This window comes from Paramormyrops kingsleyae, chromosome 2 (genome assembly GCF_048594095.1).
Source record: "Paramormyrops kingsleyae isolate MSU_618 chromosome 2, PKINGS_0.4, whole genome shotgun sequence".
NCBI classification, from domain to species: Eukaryota; Metazoa; Chordata; class Actinopteri; order Osteoglossiformes; family Mormyridae; genus Paramormyrops; species Paramormyrops kingsleyae.
In genome coordinates, this window is record NC_132798.1 from 8734632 (window position 1) to 8754092 (window position 19461).

General features: G+C 42.5%; 1 protein-coding gene and 1 long non-coding RNA gene across 2 annotated transcripts; one reads left to right on the forward strand and one right to left on the reverse strand.

Annotated features, from left to right (window-relative positions):
- Positions 1 to 6384: 6384 nt before the first annotated feature.
- On the reverse strand, positions 6385 to 12899 carry LOC140581621 (uncharacterized). The gene is made up of 2 exons (XR_011984722.1): positions 9275 to 12899; positions 6385 to 9197 (listed from the first exon to the last, which is right to left on the reverse strand). It is a non-coding gene; the product is annotated as an uncharacterized lncRNA (long non-coding RNA).
- A 293-nt stretch (positions 12900 to 13192) lies between these two features.
- On the forward strand, positions 13193 to 16800 carry LOC111838457 (Krueppel-like factor 4). The gene is made up of 4 exons (XM_023801471.2): positions 13193 to 13805; positions 14570 to 15305; positions 15382 to 15546; positions 16191 to 16800. Exons 1-4 carry the CDS (start codon positions 13707 to 13709, stop codon positions 16364 to 16366), a joined length of 1176 nt encoding a protein of 391 aa, XP_023657239.1. The 5' UTR covers positions 13193 to 13706; the 3' UTR covers positions 16367 to 16800.
- The last annotated feature ends 2661 nt before the right edge of the window (positions 16801 to 19461 follow it).

Here is a 19461-nt window from a genome sequence, read left to right on the forward strand (position 1 = left end):
AAAGCAAGCTTTCATAGTATTTTAAAACATCTTTTGTTTACATGATTACATCATTCCTTCAGATGTTTTAATGTTGTCAAATGTTGTCATTTAAGTTTTTTTTTTTTTTTAATTCGCGGAAGATGTAGGTCATGCTGACTGTGGTTGCTAATGGTACAAACATGACATCATTGAGAAATCTCTGCCTGCGCTTCCACATAAGTTGTTTGACAGGCACTCTCCATCGAATAATGGAAGGCCTACACCCAGCACCCAGAATCCTATTGTCTACTATGCCAGTGTTTCCCAAACCCTACCAGGAGCTGGGAGGGAGCAAAAATGTGGACTGACTGGTAGGAAGCTCGGAGAGAGAAAAAACGTGGACCGGCTGTTGGTCCCCAAGGACCGGATTGGGATACACTGTACTATGCTATCTCTGAAATACTACACAGGCATGCAGCAGGCCAGCTGAAATACTACACAGGCATGGCCTGCTGCACTTGGGTGTGCTTTTTCCAGTTGGCACATTGTGTGCCAACTGCTACTAACTGAGGGCAGGGTCCTGTTCTCATATCATAGCGTTGGTAACACACCATTAGTAAAGAGGCACTTCATTAGAGACACAATACAGAAGAGAACAGCTCTGGCAACACACAAAAGGACATTAATAACACTCTGAAGCATAATGCTAGCATAGCAAAACACACCATCGATTACACAGAACAGCAGATCATTAGTGGTCTGTCGAATGCTGGGGTACAGGCCTTGTGGCTCTCCAAGCGCAGGACCGCCCATCCCTGTATTACGTAGAAAGAAAATTGTGTTAGAATGGATGACAATGAAATAGGAGTGTTGAAAGTAGCCTATAATACAGGAAGCACTGACAGCTTCAAGGAACCTGAGAAAAATTCCCAGTTTATGGGACCACATGGATTGAAAGTCTTGTTCCATTCAACAACATAAGCATATTGTTACATCTGCGGCTTTAAATTAAATCGGCATTTTTTCTTGGGTCATTAACTTGTCAGCAAAACCTTTTTCAGCAAAAGTCTATTTTTTTTTTTGTCTGATTCACTTAAAGGTGTATAAAACCTACCAGTGTAATGTATGAGTCAGTCACTGCTTTTGTGGTGTGGGCTCCAATCATTCTTGTCTTTGTTTTGAAAACCAGAATTCCCCAAAATGGGAGTTTATGTGCTTTAAGCAGGAGTATTGAGTCGAAACGAAACAACATGATGGCAGGTTGGGTAATCAGTAAGGAAGTTACCTTCTAACATGGGCTATGCTTATGGTTAGGGTTAAGTGTAACCTTAATCATGGCATTCTCACTGGATATGTGTGCCAAGCCTATAACTACAAGTAACTGACTAAAACTCAATCCATGTCAAGCCACACCACCATATAGGTAGTACTGAAGGTTCTATCCAGGGTCTGGCCACTGACAAAATGTAGCGAATTATCTAGGCAGTTGAAGAGATGCATGAATCGAAATTAAACAGGGTCAATAAAAGGGGTCTGTAAAAGACTTTTGTAAAATGGATAATAAAAGCACTTATAATGTTTCTACATCTGCTTTCATTTAGCTGGAATTCTGTAGCTCTGCTTCTTCCATTGGAGAACGCTTTTGCCTCACACTATCCCTGTTTAATTGGCTGCCATTTACTAGTGGTTCTCGGAGGTGCACTCACAGTAACAAGGCCTGGCAACGGTCTCCGAAAGCCTAGGAAAGTTTCTGCTGGGCTAAAATCATATTTTTAAAATAAAGCTTTAACTCCACTAAGACCAGTGCTCTGCTGTATCATATTATTCCTCTCAAAGTACCAAGAAAAACGTATTTTCAAAGTCAATGAGCTATTAAATATAAAGCATTGATTTCTGTACAATCTATACAGTGCATGTCCATTAACATGTCCCTGTGGTTTGCCTGCTCTCAGGGGTACCGACAGAGATTTTGGGCCCATTGCAGACCTATCATACTGGGTCCCAAATTTTTAGGGCCAATTTTTAGGGCCCCTATACGGCGCCTCTGCCTGTTCTCTACTTCCACGATAAAGTTCAACCATACAGCATCAGAATTCAGGATTAATTATTTTCACCTTATTAAATCACCAGTGGGCAAGCGATGGTAACATATCTGGGCCACAAAATTACTGAGGACCACAAATAAAAATGCTGAGAAGAATGAAAACACAATGGAAGAATGCAGCTGTATTGAGGAAACTGGTCACACATGCAGAGAAATCAGAATTTAAATTTTTTTTTACAAACAATAATTGTAGCATCATTGTTTTACCCATAAGAAAATATTGCAAACAGTACAAAACACCTACAGAAAAAGACATTATATCTAATAGATTTATACTAACATATATAAATGGATATTCAGAATGAGTCTTTCTACCATGAATTCACATGGCATAGGACTAGACCTAATAGCATTTCATTTTCTTCAGTCAGAGCCAGGACCTACCCATTCCTAAACCTTGCCCAAGTATCATTCCACCCACCTGTGCCCAATCGTGTGCCTTCACATCATTTTTTCATCACATGATTGTTTCGGCTGTGCCCAAACCGAGACAGCTTATTGGTGCATTTCCCGTTGTCTTTCCATCATGCGATTATTTCAGCTGAGCCCAAACCGAGCCGGTTCATTGGTGCATTTCACATTGTCGCCACATCGCCCACTCATTTCTGCTTCCTTCCATTAAGCCGCAGGATTGGGGCAGAGACCCCAGTCACCTTAATGTCTGTCCAGGGAAATGTGTGCTTTTATACATTTTTCGTTAAGCTAATATTCAGCCCCATGTTCCTCCACAAAGCACAAGGGAGGCGCCTTCCACGGTGCGACTTCTGACATGAGCCACTGAGACACACTGACGAGTCCCAGTAATTTGAATCACCAGACACCCACAGGGTGACATCACTTTGCACGCTCGTTATGCTTAATGGATTTGTTACATGGATTGAGTGTTCTACCTGACAGTGAATTATGAACACATTTATTAACCAGGATTGTGAAAATCATGACACAACTATGTCATGGGAACGTTTTTTAGCACACGAAACACAAAATGTCTTAATGTTTGCCCAGATCGACTCATTCAAATTAATCCTACGTCTTTTTCCCTTGCTGGAGTGCACAGGGCAGAGGTGCCTGTTCCTGACGGCCTTTCAGATGATGTAGCTGCTGTGTGAACCAGAACCACCATGGCGGGGGTGACGTAATCTGAACAGACCCGCCACATGATCACACTGCTGGCCCCTGTTGCTCAGACAGGCCTGTTTGCAGTAGGGAAGGTAACTTAGCCCTTTGTAAGTGCCAAATTTCGAACCAAATATTACTAATATTTTTCATCTTCATGTTCTGTGAGAAAGGACTGGATTCTCCCACGAGGTTTTAAATACAAATATTTAATATAAATGGATTAATTCACCTGTGATTTGGTAACCACAACCGTTTAATGCATGAATGTACTTCAAAAGGTGGTGCTGTTTCCTGTTCTTTTATTATTGTTTAAAAGGGGATACGCTGGCAGGCACCTTAAGGTTGTTCTCTGATGTCATTGGTGGAGCTCCCTATAGTTAAAGTTTATTGTTTACAGCAGGGGTGCCCAACTCCAGTCCTGGGGGACCAGAGCCCTGCACATTTTTGGGGTTCCCCTCATTTAACACACCTGATTCAAGTCTCTTGAGCTGAATCATTTATGGTGGAACAGGGAAAGAACTAAGCTATACAGGGCTGCAGCCCCCCAGGACTGGAGTTGGGCACCCCTGGTTTACAGCTATAGCAGCAAGAACATTCATTGACGTGGTATGTTATAAAACAATAGCTTAAATATTATCGGCTTGTCAGCCTAATCAAAATGGCATTTTTAACTCTTACACTCAGTTCCGCAACACAAAAAAATGATATACTACAGAACCTTTTGTTGTTAGTCAGCTAGCTAATGACCATGGACATTTGCTCATGCCTTCTTTATGAATTTGTTCCAAATGCCAATTAATGCCCAAACGCAACAGAAATTCTTGATGAATAGAGGGAATTATTTTCTCTTGGTCTTTATTTACAAGTAAACTGGTGGCCAGGACTAATTTTCCAAAGCATTTAACTTCAGGAATCATGGAAAATTCCTAAATATGTTTTTTTCCCACCATTTAGTGCCTCGTTTTAACCTTCTCCGTGAGAGAGCTATGAAACATGCAGCACAACAATCAGTATTATGTATTATGTGTGATATAATGAGAGGTATGTAGTATATTCATAATCAATATGAAGCTGTATAAAGAGCAGTCATTACGTAAAGGCCTCAGTCCCCAAATTCACTCAGGAACGCCTCTGCTCAGCACTCTCTCCCTTTTAGCCTTCCTCATCTCTCTGCTTTCTTCATTTCATTTGTCCCAGCAAAACGCTCCGCTGTTTGACCCAACACCAGTTACGAGTGACGCTCACTGCGTAGCGCTGAAATCTAACCCAGATGGGTTTCCAGTTTTTTTTCCCTGGAATTCCTTTTCACTGGTGACATGACGTTTGTGGCGGATACTGGTCGGTGACAACACTGGGAGTGGACAGCTGAACCGTTGCCGGGGAATTTACAGGAAGCGTACAGCCGGCCGTCCTCTGGAATGTTTGTTCTGAGGTGTGTTGCTTTCCGACCGGATATGTCGGCAGTTAACTTAAGAAAGTGTTGTGAAAATGATAGCTTTTAACTTGCCCCTCAATGACTTGAATTAAAAAAAAGGAAAAACAAAGAAAATGTGGTCTATTGCTCTTCTGGAATAAGACAGACAGTTTTGACTGTAGTATTCTCATTGTTGACATGTTCTGCGATGCAGTCGGTCTTCATGAGATGTATTTTCATTCAGCTGTATGACTAATCATCCACCAGCCATCCTTACTCTTACTTACATCCTTACTCTTCTTATTGAATGTAAACCAACGAGAATATTTTAGGTGTAGACTACAGTAACCATTCCTGCTGTGCACGGTGACCTGAGCGTATAAAGCCAGCTTTTCCTCAGACAGACCCAGCAGCCAGTTGATGCATCTTCTCCTGCAACCACAACAAGTGTCTGAGTTCTCCATCCTTGTTTCCTGGCTTTTAATATTCTAAAATATTGAAGATATTGAAGTCTGATCTTTTATTACAATTTTTGTGGTTTGAGGCAAATATTCTGAGGGCCAGCATATGAAAAATAATAGAATAGAATTCTTAGATTTTATTACCTGTATAAATTCCACTGTACTGTCCTCTGTAATGATTCTACTTAAGGGTTTGTTTTTTTGGAGTTTTATACTTTCATTCCCATTTCCAGACGACTTATTTATGATGCTCACAAAAATGCTGCAAACTGTCACTTCGGACTTTCCAGTGATTCTTTACTTCCCAATAATTTTTCCCTTTAAACCCTAATAACATCTTGCAGTACAGAATTGCCTTTTGGAGGCTATGTGGAGTCTTGCCGCATAATGGACCAATGCAGGGTTTGACTACCTGCCTTATTAAGACCTGGATTCTTGATGGATGACTCTTTCCTCCTGAGCACATTCTTAATGGTAAGTTCAGCAAAGCTAATGCTCATGTAACTGGGTTGCATACAGATTCAGTGGCAGTAAATATTTAATTCTAAGCGATTGCTGCAAACATACGATAATCACATTTCCTCATTCTCCTGCCACACTCGCCCTGGGACAAGGCACAGACAACATTTTTGTCGCTCTGTTTATTTCCTAAACATCTCATTAACTCTGTGGGTTGTCTGATGTCCAAAACAGTCCTTGGTTGAACCATCATCCTCACTGTCATGCTTCTGTATGCGGGCAGTTACACGACTACAGCCATCATTTGCAAGGGTGGTAGTAACCATCACATGACGCGCCGTGTCTTCTAGGTGCACCAGAACACCCAGCCAGAGGATCTGGTCTAAATATAATGAGCTTGTGGCAGATTATCTGGTGGAGAAAGACAAGTCAAAAAAAGTATATGGAGACAATGTTTGAGGAGACATCATTATGAATATTGGGCCATTCCTACTGTGTAGGTGTGGGTGTGTGTTTGGGTGTGGACCTGGGCGTGTGCTGGTATGTGGCTATTTGTATGTGCTTGGGTGTGGATGCGGGAGTGTGTGTGTGTGGGTGATGTTACATACCATCAACTGCCTGAGGACAGTGTCCCTTTAAATACATGACTTTGCAGCAGGCAGAAATCTTAACATTTTTACGACTTAAGACATGGTATGGACCAAATATTCAAAACAATAATAATACTTAGCATGTGATGATCCCAGTTACAATCTCACAGGGCAAATCTCAGAAGTCGGTTCCTTTGAAATATTTTAACAATGAATGATCACTTCCTACTACCTGTTTCTTTGATTAGCATAAATAATAACTGGTACTGAAAGGGCTGAAATCCATCCATTTTACTGTTATTTATAATTAGTAAGTGCAACCTTATTTTACAAGTACAAAAAAATCTTATGCACATCAAGTTACAATAAAGGCAAATGAGGAAACAGCATTACATTGTTAGCATAACCACCATGATACTTAACATAACTCTGAGTTTAAGAAAAATACTGATTAATAAACATACAAATAAATATGCAAGCCACTTAAATGTAGATCATGCTCATTTTAAACAGCATGGTTACTTTTAAATCTCTTGCAGTTCTTAAACTAATATCTAAGATTCTTTAAGAAAGATATCTCCTCCCTTGCATGGAATACCACAGTTACAGAGAATGTTTTTCACAGTTTTGTCTTTAAAGATAAGAATCATGTGATTTTACGTTTTCTTACATTATACATTTAAAAGTCTTTCGGACATAAATGGTGACATTTTCCAGAACGTGACATTTCTACTGTTTTACACCTGTCAGAAACATGCGTGCTAAACCTGTTTTTGAATGGATCATGCTGAAATATTATGTCAAAGAGCATCTATCTTGAAGAAAATGGCTTGGCTGCTGTCCTGGCAGGGGTACCCTGAGCATTTGGCAAAGGACAGAACTGAACTGCAGCTCTCAACGCAGGCTTTTCATTTCAGGCAGTCGGAGGCCTGAACCCCCCCACGTCCCCCCAGGCCACATCACCTCACTTGCCCCCGTGCAAAGTGTGTCAAAGGCACAACAAATGGCCACGATGCTAGGAGTCACACAACAGTAATAGACAGTATAAATACAACTATTAGCACAGGGTAGATTAATCAATCAAAATCCCACAACATCCGCAAAAAAGAATGCTTGATGTTCTCAAAAATATTTGTCTAATAACTCCTTTTATGTAGTAACTCTTTTGTGTCTTGAGTTTTAGCTTATTTTGGACTGTGATCTTGTGTGTTTCAGATCTTTCTGAAAGGTCTGAAATATGGCTCTAAGAGCAGCGTCGTCGCAGCAAATGTGGAAAATTTCCTTCAGTCACGAATCACTCTTACTATTAGACAAGTGCATTGTCAGTCATGCTGTGGAACCTGTTTCTGTAAAATGTGCAACAATGAACCTATGGGAGTGCATCGTGGGATTTCTTCCGAATGCACACAAGAGAGTTAACCAAAACTCACCTCGGCTGGACTACAATGGATGAATCAGGGATTACATGATCTTCCTTTTGTTGTTGCCAGGATTAACGTGGCATATTAATGGTGGGTGAATGCGTGTAAGCAGTGCGTTTAGGACACACATTATGGGTCACTATAAAGAGCACTGTCCCTGCAAGCCTTTCACACCATTGATTTGGCTTAAATTTGGGCTTGTGTGGAATCCCAATGGGGAGTTTGTGTAAATTAATTTGAAGAGAAGTCGTTGAAAGTGATATCAAGTCAGTCCCTTTTCAACTTTTCATAGCTCATTTTTTAATTTAAAGTAATTTTTTAAATAATTATAAATTGCATAGTGATCAAAGACACGAAGATCCCACATAACCTTCACTGTATCCATGGTTTAACGTACCAGATACAATTTATATATACACACACACACCCACCCACACACACGCACACACACATGCATATGTACATATATATGTCTGTTTTGAGTGGAAACTATGAGTGTAGTTGTATCAGTTTACCACAGCCTCACACCCTTTCACATCACATATGCACACCTGCATTAGTATATGACCATTGCAGATTGTCTGCTCTCCCAGGAGAAACAGTAAAAAGCATAACTAGACAAAACTATCAGATGAGCCGGTTTAAAAAAAATAAATAAGAGTGAACAGGGACCATCAAGATCACAAAGAAAGGCATCTCATATTACTCTCATTAGGAATTTCTTTGAAAGGAGTTTATGTCATAATGCATGCGGAATTCAGAACGTAATAATAAAAAAGGATTCTTCAAACAAGGAATTCCAGGAAATGACCCACTGCGGAGCTCTTCAGAAACATCCCAGGGAGCGCTGATATTTCATACAGCCTGTAATGATTGACTGCCGAGGGAGCATTGTGCAGGGGCTTTACGTTCTAGAACCAAAAATGCGGAGGGAACACATACAGTGCGGCAAGTGTGCTCTGTACAGAGAAAACAAGGCCATTTGTTCACCGTGGTTCACAATAAGCAAAACTTGTCAAATCTTGAAAGTGTGATGTTATTACGCAGTTTGCCAAGAAGTCACCCTGAAGCACATAACGTTTGATGGTTACACAATCCACCATCCTTCTTATTGTATTCTTTGTTGTGCCGAATTAAGAATGGGATTAAGGGAAAAACTGGAAGGCCGCCCTAAACAATGATGGCATGAAGCTGTAGCTATCAACACATTATAGTATTTAACTGTGTAGTGTAGTCCTTCAGTAGCTGTGATACTCTTGAATGGAGCAAGGCCTTGCTTTGGACCTACGTGTGGAACGTGTGCGGTAGGCATACGGGAGTCCTGGTGAGGCTTCTTTCTGTTTTAGAGGTTTCTAATCCGGGCCGGGCTGGTGACATCAGGCGTCTCCCCCGGTCGGCCCATGTGTTGTACCCGGCTCTCATTTCCTCTGCTGCGCGGACACCAGACTTGGTGGCCGGCACTGTTTGTTTTGCTCCGGACGTCCAAGTTGCTGATTAAAAACAGCCTGCCTAGTCTGGGGCCCGAATGGCAGTGCCAAGTCAGGGGGGTTTACACATGGACATAGCTGGGATACAGGCTCTCAGCAGCCCCTCTCCTCCCTGCTGGATCTCTGACTGGGCGGCACCATGTGACGAGGAAGTATGGCCCCTGTCCATTTCCCCTCCTGGCTGAAGGGAAACATTGTTGTGAAAAGTGGGATGGCTTTCTGCTGTGCTGCGTCACGAGTTAAAAATAACCGGCATACTTAAGGCGGTGGTGGAATCCCACAGCAGACAGAGGCCAGTGCGGCCGGTGGGCCTGCTGGATCTCTCTCCTCCGCCGAGCGCTGACGTCGTTGGGCCCAGCGTGACGCAAGCGCCGGAGCCAGGAAAGCAGGCACGCCGTAGGCCTGGCCAGGATCCACCGCGGAGCCTGTAAACACTCCAGCCGCTCCAGAGTGGGCCATTGCTCCAGCAAATTCCAGATCCAGCGCACTGTAAACTGCACAGATGCTAAGTCCAGGAGAAAAGAAACTTAAAAAATGTTTAGTAAAAATAAACCCGCAAAAGTACAGTCCTGTTAGGACACTATGTCCTGCAAACTCTGCTTCAAACAGCCCATGGATTGATTTTTTTTTAATCTATCTTTATTTCATAATAGAATTGCTATATAGTAAAGACACCAAGGCTTAATCACACATTTGTGGTAATTTATTATCTTACCCATTTATCAAAGGTATTAAAAGTGTGTTATTTTAATAGTTTTTAAACCCCTGTTTTAATTATGTATCGGTACCAAATACCTAACATACATGCTAGCAGACTAACAGGATGCTTTCACATTCATTCTTCTGGATCAGGACCTATTCTGGGTCTTCGCAGAGGTACAGTGTGTTCCCTTGCTGGTGCCAGTCTGGAACGGGCACTGTGTCATTAGTGTGTACCTGACCTCCCAGTACTGCTTGTCTACTGGACTTCCTGCTTTGCTGACACCCCATGTTCAAAAGATTACAACATCTCCGGGAATTAACCAAGTCTGTCAGTTGTCCGCTCTGCCGATTTACCATGAAGTGTTAAAACATGAGTTCCAAAAGCCACCGTGACCCAAATGGTGAATATTTACTGACTGCATTCGCCACGGTCAAAAATGCTACAGATCGCTGCTATATTAAGCTACATGTGTCAGTAGAAGCACTACAAATGAGTATATAAATGATATACCTTTTCTTCAGTTTTGAGACAGAGGGAAGGTTGACATAGTTTAAATGTTTCAAACTAAATGATTTAAACTAACCTTATATTCTTTTGCAAGTGAGTGCCTACCTAGGAATAATAATGTCAGACACATATAATTCTGTTTTATTTGCTAAATCATCAATGTAGATCTGTGTGTGTGTCAGAAAGTAGATCAAGAATATTGTGGTATTTCTATATTTGGTCTCCCGGCTTTTGCAGAATATCATGAGGATATGAACCATGACTAAGCCACTGTATTAAAGTCAACACAGTCACAATATGATATTTATCATAATAAAAGGGTATTTATAAACCAGATTCATGCCGCATTAGGAAGCATTCGATAGTGTAAGTTGGAAACTATTGTGGGTCGTTGCATCATGAGAGAGAACCTGCAGCCAAAATGCTCTGCCCAATGGAAAACAGTCAATTTTTATCATAGATATTCTCCTGTTTCCCATCACCAGATTAGAAAACAGCGACAACTAATTTGTGTAATTTCTGCGCAGGTGGATGTAACCCATCACCGTATGAAATCAACAGAGACTTTCTTTTATCAGGAAAACCACAGACCTACTGACATGGAGGTGAGAGACGGCACAAGAATCAGTTGTTTCATAGGAAAAGCTAAATGCGTAGGTAACTCTTGTTACAATATGACGTGCGTCTTCATGTCGCGATTTGACCAAGAGCCGTTGTGTGGAAGTTAACATTAGCACCATGGATCTCTAGAAAGAATGTCAGCCACCTGGCTCATCTAGTACCGCGGCAGGACTAGATCAAAAGGAACAGATTTCTCATTTTCCCTGAAGTCTTGTCCTGTCAGAATGCATCTACAGTTTCAATGACAATTAAGTGCTTACGCCTTAATAAAACGGTGTGTTACATATCTGATTTCAACAGGTTTTCATTTTTATTTAGCAACAATCTGATTGCGTAAAGGAATGTAAAACGGTAAGCTCTCTTTCTTAATCTTGCTAAAATATTATTCTTTATGCTCTTTGCAACTCAAAAAATGTGATACAAGCCTGCAAAGGTGAAGTGGGACTGGAAAATGGATGGATGGACAAGCTCATTTCATTTAGATATGCAAATGTATATCTCTGCTTTACATAAATACCGTTGTTGGTTCAGCTAAGCGGTGACCATTTTCATTGCAATATGCAAATTTGAATTAGTACAGCGACACCAAGACAAATTATACTAGCAACAATGCTCACAGGTCATTATTAATTTTTAATGATGACAATTTAAGAATATAGGTGCAATGTAGTAAATGTAACCCTTTGGTGGAAAAATTCTTAATCCAGGTGGCTGCAGTGATTAGTTCTTTATTTTCTGAATCATGTCAAACTCAGAGGAGCAACCAGCATCATTACACTGGTTTTTCACTGGCGTGGTTTCACTGGGATGCTGGAGTCTAAATCCAATTAGTCAGCCAAGGTTTCTGCTGGTATTTAGAAAGGGACAGTGCAGCAAAGCCCTTTGCATGTGAGTCAGCTACGACAGTGACATCATCTCCGGAGGTGGTGGTAAAGGACTGCCTAACTGCCTAAACCATGGACTCCAGCCTTTTGACCAGTGGACCAACCTGCTCATCTGGCAAGCATCATTTGTTGTGCAGATGGTTCGGATCCCAGGTCATCATCATTTCAAGTTCACAGGGGAAGACTTGACCTGACGTGCATTTCAAATTTCTATCCAATATGGAATCTCAAATCAACTCCTAGATCAAAAAACCTGATATTCAAGAACTTCCAGTCAAAAGAGTTCCGATTACAAAGTTAGAGAACATTTACCAGGCCCAGTTTTCCTGTGTTATTTGATATACGTTTGGCTGTCAATTTTGCCAAGTTGTCTCTTATGGAAAGCAAACAGAACCATGACAATAAATGAATGGTACTTGTGCACAGACAAAAATGTACTGCTGTCATTCATTTGAATTATGCTGTTCTTTTTAACTGGGTTCAAACAAATTGATTCCCTTCTGACAACTATATACTCTGCTGTTTATAAAATGTTTGCTGTTAAAGCTATATGGGGAATCCTCAGCACTCAGCTTGGATAAGTCATGACTGTTTTTGTCTACGCACATCAGTTCCTGATAGAACACCATATGTAGCAAACTACAATTAACTATACATTCATTTCAAATATAGATTTTTTGTAGGTCAGGGGAACAACGCAATTTCGATTTTTTTTTTCTTTTTCTGCTGTACCCAGAAAATAGTCCATCATCCCAACCAAACCGTCAGCCTGAGGTGCAACTCAAAAGGTTTACTTCAGATCACAATGCAATCCACAGTCCATTAGAGAGACCCAGTGCACCTACCAGAATGTGGTAAATCAGAGACTTCGTATATTCAGAAAGCATGTAATTTCAAGAAGAAGAAAAACAAGCATTTTGAGCAAAAAAGGTTCGGTAAGTAATTGCCGCACATGGAAACCTCCATGTTTGCAACAGGTAACTAAACCTACTTCACCCAATGCGGTGGACTAAGCAAAGCAACGCATATACGTGATACGGAGCAGTATTTTTTATACTACTTTCCGGCCAGACTTTCACTTCTCCTGCCAAGGGTCTTCCAGATTGCATGTCACTCACTATAAACCCAAAATAACCAGAGGCAAAATGATCTTACATTAAGCCTAGATCCGTTTTTTAATCGATGAGTTAATCCTTGTCAAACAAATAAAAACCATGCATTATAAAAGACCTCCCTGTTGCCATCGCTGTGTTTTGACACAAACAGTAACAGGAGACGTCATTGGGCTTTTTTTGCAGCAGCACGCGGGCCGCCAAGGCCCCTGTCGTCACACACCGAATGTAACGCACTAGCTTCGGACCGTGTGTGTGTTTTTTTTTATACTGCCTATTGTTGCCGGGAGACGAAGGCGTGTCTAGACAGCGACTTAAAAAAATAAGGGAAAGCCCTTCTCGTGCGCTCTGTCACCGGGCTCATTCAGCCTCGCTCTCCATGGCTGCGGCGTTGACAGCGCGCGGAGGGAATCCCTGGGTGCTGCTCGTGCCCTGATCTCCTCGCGTCCCCCGGTGCGACGCGCTCCGCTCCCGTTTTTTGGACGCTACATGTGCCGCTTCTGCAAAAAACACAGCGCGGCGTAGGCAAGCGAGGGCAAAACCCCGCCGGAGAAGACTGGGAAAACAGCTCGCCAACTACAGCCCGCTGCGGCTTTCTTCTAAACAACATATACAATTTACCAAAAAGAGAGAGAAAGAAATAAAAAACAAACACATTTTCATGGATGAGGTGTGTTTTTCTTTCTGGTTAGCGAACTCGCTGACCATTTTGTTTGCTTTCGCTAGCTAGCTAACGTTAGCTGTTTTTTTTTTTCTCAAAGCACCTGACCTCAGCCTGGTATAAGTATTTTTTTGGATATAAAAACCCAGACGAGGAATTGCATTAGCTTGTGTTGTTGGAGGCAGCCATAAATGACTCTGATATGGCTTTAAGTGGAATGCTTTTGCTACCTATTCCTACCTTTGCTAACGGCGCCACTGTCAAGGATAAACCGATGGGAACAGGAACAGTAGTTAACTCGGTAAGAATGAGCAGGAGACATTAATCTTACAGTTTAAACTGATAATCTTTGAATAAAAGCATGCATTTTTTCGTGCAAATGTCTATAACAAGGGGTTCTTGTTCTTTGCTGTGTGTCGTCGTGATCAGAGAAGGAAATGCCTTTTCTTAAACGTTACACTATCTTTGTACTTTGCCGCACTAGACACCAATAAGGGCGTTGACTACACAGTGCTTATTTAAGGGGGATTTTATAGAGTCGCTTATTTCTGCGGATCTTGCCGGAGTCGCATGTTTATTCTAGTGACAAAATAGTGCTATTTTTTAGTGAGGGGCATTTGAGAAGAATTGACTTAGTGGTCTTATTTTCTGTTAGGCACAGAGCCTTTTTTTTGTAAATCGAAAAAAGTGTTTCTCTACGTCGTTTTTTTTAGTGTTGAGGTGCAGACATTGTTTTTGGGAGATCATTTTAAATTTCTAATAGTGTAATAGTTATTCAAGGTTACTATTTATAAAATTATTAGCTTTGTATACACACGATAGTAATTTTGAAAAGGACTCGTTTACGCCACCTGAAATCACAGTGAAACCAGTTATCACGGGAAATTGTGTATCACTTGTTTACCTTGAGCACTACACTTATTTTTTTTCCTGCAGGTGATACACGATAGATTAAAACTGTGATTTTAAATAGCAGAATCAGTTTTATTTACAGTTATGTATTTCCGTAGTAGCTGCTTATTTGCATGGTTATCTATATAACTTAACTGAGGGCTCTTCTCTCAGAGATGGAAGGAAGAATTGTCCCACTTGAGACGGCCGTGTGTGTCCTCTGGCAGTGGTATTGTCAATCAAGACCCCGCTTTGGCCACTTCCAAGGAGGAACCTGAGGATCTGGACCTGCTAGACTACGACTTCATCCTATCCAACACCATGCAGCAGCATCAGGAGAGCCTGGGTGGTCCCTCCCAGAATCCGGCCCCTTCTCCGGGCTCCTACACTTACCAGCTCCCCTCGCCTCAGGGGGCATCCAGCAACGGCCCGTTCGGGATCCCAGACATCAGTGACGTGTCCCCCTCAGGTGGCTTTGTGGCAGAGCTCATGCGACCGGACCTTGACCCTGCTTACCTGCAGCCCGCCAACCTGCATGGGAAGTTCGTGGTGAAGACCACCATGGACATGGCTGAGTATAGCCAAGGCACTGGCAGCGGCAAAGGTGGCATCACCCAGGAGCCCTCCATGACCTTCACCTGCTGTGGGATCAAGCAGGAGAACCTTGGCTCCTGCACCATTACCCGACCCATGGACATCCGCCCATCTGGCCCCAGTAGTGCCCAGGGGCCCCAGCTTGAGCCTTGCAGCTTCTCCCCCGGACGATCTTTGCCCCCAGAGAATGTCCTAAACCGAGAGCTTCGGCCTTCCCCGCGGCCCCTGGGGCGTCCCCAATTGTCCGCTCCCCCCAGCTATCCAGCCCAGTCTGGCTATCCTACTTTCCAGCAGCCTCCCACTATGCAGTACCAAGGTTGGTCATCCTGCATTTGCAAAGCATTTAAAACGCTCAGGCACGACGCTCACCCGTGTGTTTCTTGAACCCCTAGAACTGGCGTCCCCTGGAGGCGGTCTGCCGGACGACACCAAACCAAAACGAGGGCGACGCTCCTGGCCTAGGAAACGGATAGCCACTCACACGTGCGACTACGCCGGCTGCGGCAAGACTTACACCAAGAGCTCCCATCTGAAGGCCCACCACAGGACGCACACAGGTAAGCTCTGCAGGATGTGATCTCAGAGAAGGAGTGTGGATTCAGGAGGGGGGGGGGGCACGAAGAGATGACTCTCGTACCTGCATATGGGAATCGATGATCTGCCCGTATTAATAGCCATAACATGCACACTTCTGATTTAACACATTAGCTTTGCTAGAATGTGTCTGTAAACCTTGATTAACATTATGAAGGTAGAAGATTCTTTCTCACACTGCAGTCAGTAGATGGAAACATGTTTCCAAAATTACATGGCAAGATTTGGAGAACATGCAGGACAGCAGAGAATAACAGGGTGTTGAAAGCCATGTGATACAGAATCTTAGAGGGTAAAGGCGGTAAACTGCCTCCCCATTGAACTTTGGAGGGTGTTTCTATTCCAGCAAACATCTGTTTGACAACATGACATTAATTCCAGACTCGCCGGGAATGTGATGCAGGTGGCTGCACTGGCTGATGATTGATAGCGTTAAATTTTTAAATATTTATATTTAGAGCATTGCCGTAAGTAGCTGACAAATTTGAGACGTGACCCTGTGAGCGAACAGCGTTAAGCGAACACCTGTGGGTCCGTGCGTCCTCGTGTGGGCTGGGGTTCCTTTGGAGTGACACTGACGGTGCGGCGTTGGCTGCTTGTCGTGAAGGTGAGAAGCCGTACCACTGCGACTGGGACGGCTGCGGGTGGAGATTCGCCCGCTCCGACGAGCTGACGCGGCACTACAGGAAGCACACCGGCCACCGCCCTTTCCAGTGTCAGAGGTGCGACCGGGCCTTTTCACGATCAGACCACCTGGCTCTCCACATGAAACGGCACCTTTGAGGCGGGACGACGTGTTGCCGTTGGGAAGGGGGGGGGGGGTTGGGGGAGGCGTGGGCTCTGCTACCAGACTGGCAACCACATACCCAATTGCTGCCTTTGAACAATCCCCACACGGAACGATAGCAGTTGTTGTCCGTGGCCAAGGTGGGGTGCTATGGGTATGGTGGGGGTAGACGGGTTAAGGAAGGGCGGGGGGGGGGCATAGGAAGGATTTATGCTTTCTGTCTTCCGTGGTACCGAGTGTCACTCAAGATCTCTGCCATTGTTTCCTTTGTGTTTGTTATTGTTATTGTGTTGTTTTATTTCATTTTTTTTTTTGGTCAATATCCCAAGACTGAACTGGAATTTTTATTGACAAGACTTGGAAAACCAAGTGCCAAAGTATGACTGGAAAATACATGGAGATAAGGGTTGGGGAACTTTGGGGGGGGGGGGGGGGGAAGCAGGGGGGCACACAGAAAGTGAGACACAAGCTGACACAAACAGAAGGGACTCCCCAACAGCAGCCACATTCCATTGCCTTTTCCTAGAGCACACTGTTCAACATCTTGTATTAGACATATATTTTTATAACGTTATTGTAAGCCATTATTTTTTTACAAACATTTTTATATCAGGTACAGAAGTAACTTATAGTTTATCTAATAGTCCTCTGAGACATAAACATATTTAAATATGAGTGTGGGAGGGAAAAAGAAATGGACATTCTCATTTAATTGTTTATTTTTTTTTTCTTAAGTGCTGTGTGGTTGATTTGAGACCTTCTTCACTTGCGCTTATTCACGGCAATGCCGGTCTTGGCTGCATTGTGATTGTAAAGTGCAATAACCTCTAAATTTATTCATTATATGAAGCACTTACCAAAAATAACTTTGAACAAAGTTTGTGTTTATAGACAAATTATATAATATAATGCTGAACTGATATTTAGATTTGTACATTTTAAAATAAATGCATTTTGTTTAACGGTAATTTTGTGATGCTTAAAAATGTCTCAAAATTACATTTTAAACATTTTGTCTCCTTTACTAGTGAATTAATAGTAAATATACAAATATATACTAATATTGATGGACAATGCAGTATGTACAAACCAAATAGCACTGTTTGAAAAGAAAAAAAATGTCTGCCTTGCATTTATTCAGGTTTCTTTAGGGTATTAAATTGAATAATGTACCTTGAGTGTTACATTATGGTGCTGAATGTTTTAAATATTAAGAAGAAACAATCGTTGGAAAAGTCTGTTTACTCAAGTTGACATAAACTAGGTGGGACGTAATGCATATCCATTCAATCATCTCTGGACTGGATGAACCTTAACTGGTTACTGGGGGAAGCACAGTGGCCTCACAGCTCTCACGTTGTGGGTTCACCCCCCCCCTGCTGTACGTGTGCGTGCAGTTTGCATGTTCTTTGTGCAGGTTTCCTCCAGAAACATGTGTTTTGAGTGAATAGGTGTTTCTAAATTAACCGTAGTGTGTGATCGTGTCCCACGATGGACTGGCCACCCATCCAGGGTGTCTCCTGCCTTCCTGTCTCTGCTAGGATAGGGCCAGGCTTGCTGCAACCCTATAGGAGATAAGGGACTATGGAAAATGGATGGATGGATGGAAATACAGTTCATATAAATTCTGTGAAAATGTTGAACATGGCAATTATTGCTGGTTCCTTTTTTTCAAAACACTCGTTGTCATTTCATTATTATTTAGCATGTCTGTCAATAAAATGCACCTACATAGTGGATTCGTCACATTTATATGTGTTTTCAGTTTAAACAACTGGTATGACTCAATTACAAACACGCTAAATTTGGAAACAATGCATCAGTATGTTTACATTGCTAATTATGTCACCGACACAAGAGCTAGCAAAATATGTCATACTAAAATTATCTAAATACCAAGTTTCATGCAGCATGGATGGAACCATGCTCATATCCGGTGTTTGATGTTTTGAGAAGCACAACTACATTTCTTTATGATGTCACTAACAGGGCATTTAATAACCCAGATGCTTTTGACAAAATTCCCCGACTTTTCATAGTTACACAATGTCCGACCTCTAAAAGAAGCATTATTCCCTGTTTTCCTGTACACTACAATAAAGGCAGCGCAGCATTAGGACAACGACTCGATAAAATCATCTGAGCAGCCATTACTTAAATTTCTTAAGGCACAGTCAAGCCACAAATGATCACATTGAATTTCATATTGATGAAGTCAGCGTGGCCATCAAGGTTTGTTAGCCTTAAATCCCCCCAGTTGCATTTAGGAACACAGCAGTACAACAGAGACTCAGACTGGCCTGTTAGCAAAGACATTAAAGGGAGGCAAATACACTCTGCAGAACCATATTGGAAATCTGATTTACTTCTCCCATGTATATTCATCTCATTTCTTCTCATCCTGCCTTTCCAAAATGTTGGGTCACTGTTTTGAATAGCGGGGAACCTTACTGTCCCCCGACGGCCGCAAAAATGCAGCGGCACCTCATCACGGAGAGTCTCGTGCAAAATGCATTGTGCTGGAGAACTTTATCTTTTTGACCTCTGTAGTTGGTCTAATATTGTGTGAGCACATAGTTACAAACGTCATAGCCCTGATACAACAGAGTTTTTTTATTTATGCGCCAGTTAATTTCATCACGATAGGCATATCATTTGTTTGTATCTAAGAGCAACCAAGGAGAATCCATCCACTTGAAAGCCAAAAACAAAATTCCCATTTAACATCAAAAGCTAGATATGGAGCGTTTGCAGTGATTATGAAGCTGCAGTTAGGCAAATCACGCCGGTCGTTTCTCATCTAGCTTTAATGTTTTGCTGCCTGCATCTCCTCTATGTGCACTGCTGCGATTCACCGCGCTGCTAGCAAGGTTCTTTCTGCACTCTTCACAACACGGCAGTGTTAGGGAGGGAAGGCATCTCTCGTTGGAAACTTAACAAGTGCTGACACGTCACGAGGAAGCCCCGAGAGCTGGCACGCTAAGGTACCAGAGCACTGAAAATCCAGAAACCTTCGGGGTCTGCTCGCCTTTACACATCTGCTCCTGTTAACACGCAGTATCACCTGCGACCTGCCGCTACAGCAGATCTC

Excerpts from the sequence above, each read along its gene's own strand:
- LOC111838457 (XM_023801471.2), top strand. The coding sequence starts at position 13,707 with ATGGCTTTAAGTGGAATGCTTTTGCTACCTATTCCTACCTTTGCTAAC. Across the intron at positions 15,306-15,381 it reads TCCCACTATGCAGTACCAAG|AACTGGCGTCCCCTGGAGGC; the intron begins GTTGGTCATCCT and ends TTGAACCCCTAG. Across the intron at positions 15,547-16,190 it reads CCACCACAGGACGCACACAG|GTGAGAAGCCGTACCACTGC; the intron begins GTAAGCTCTGCA and ends CTTGTCGTGAAG.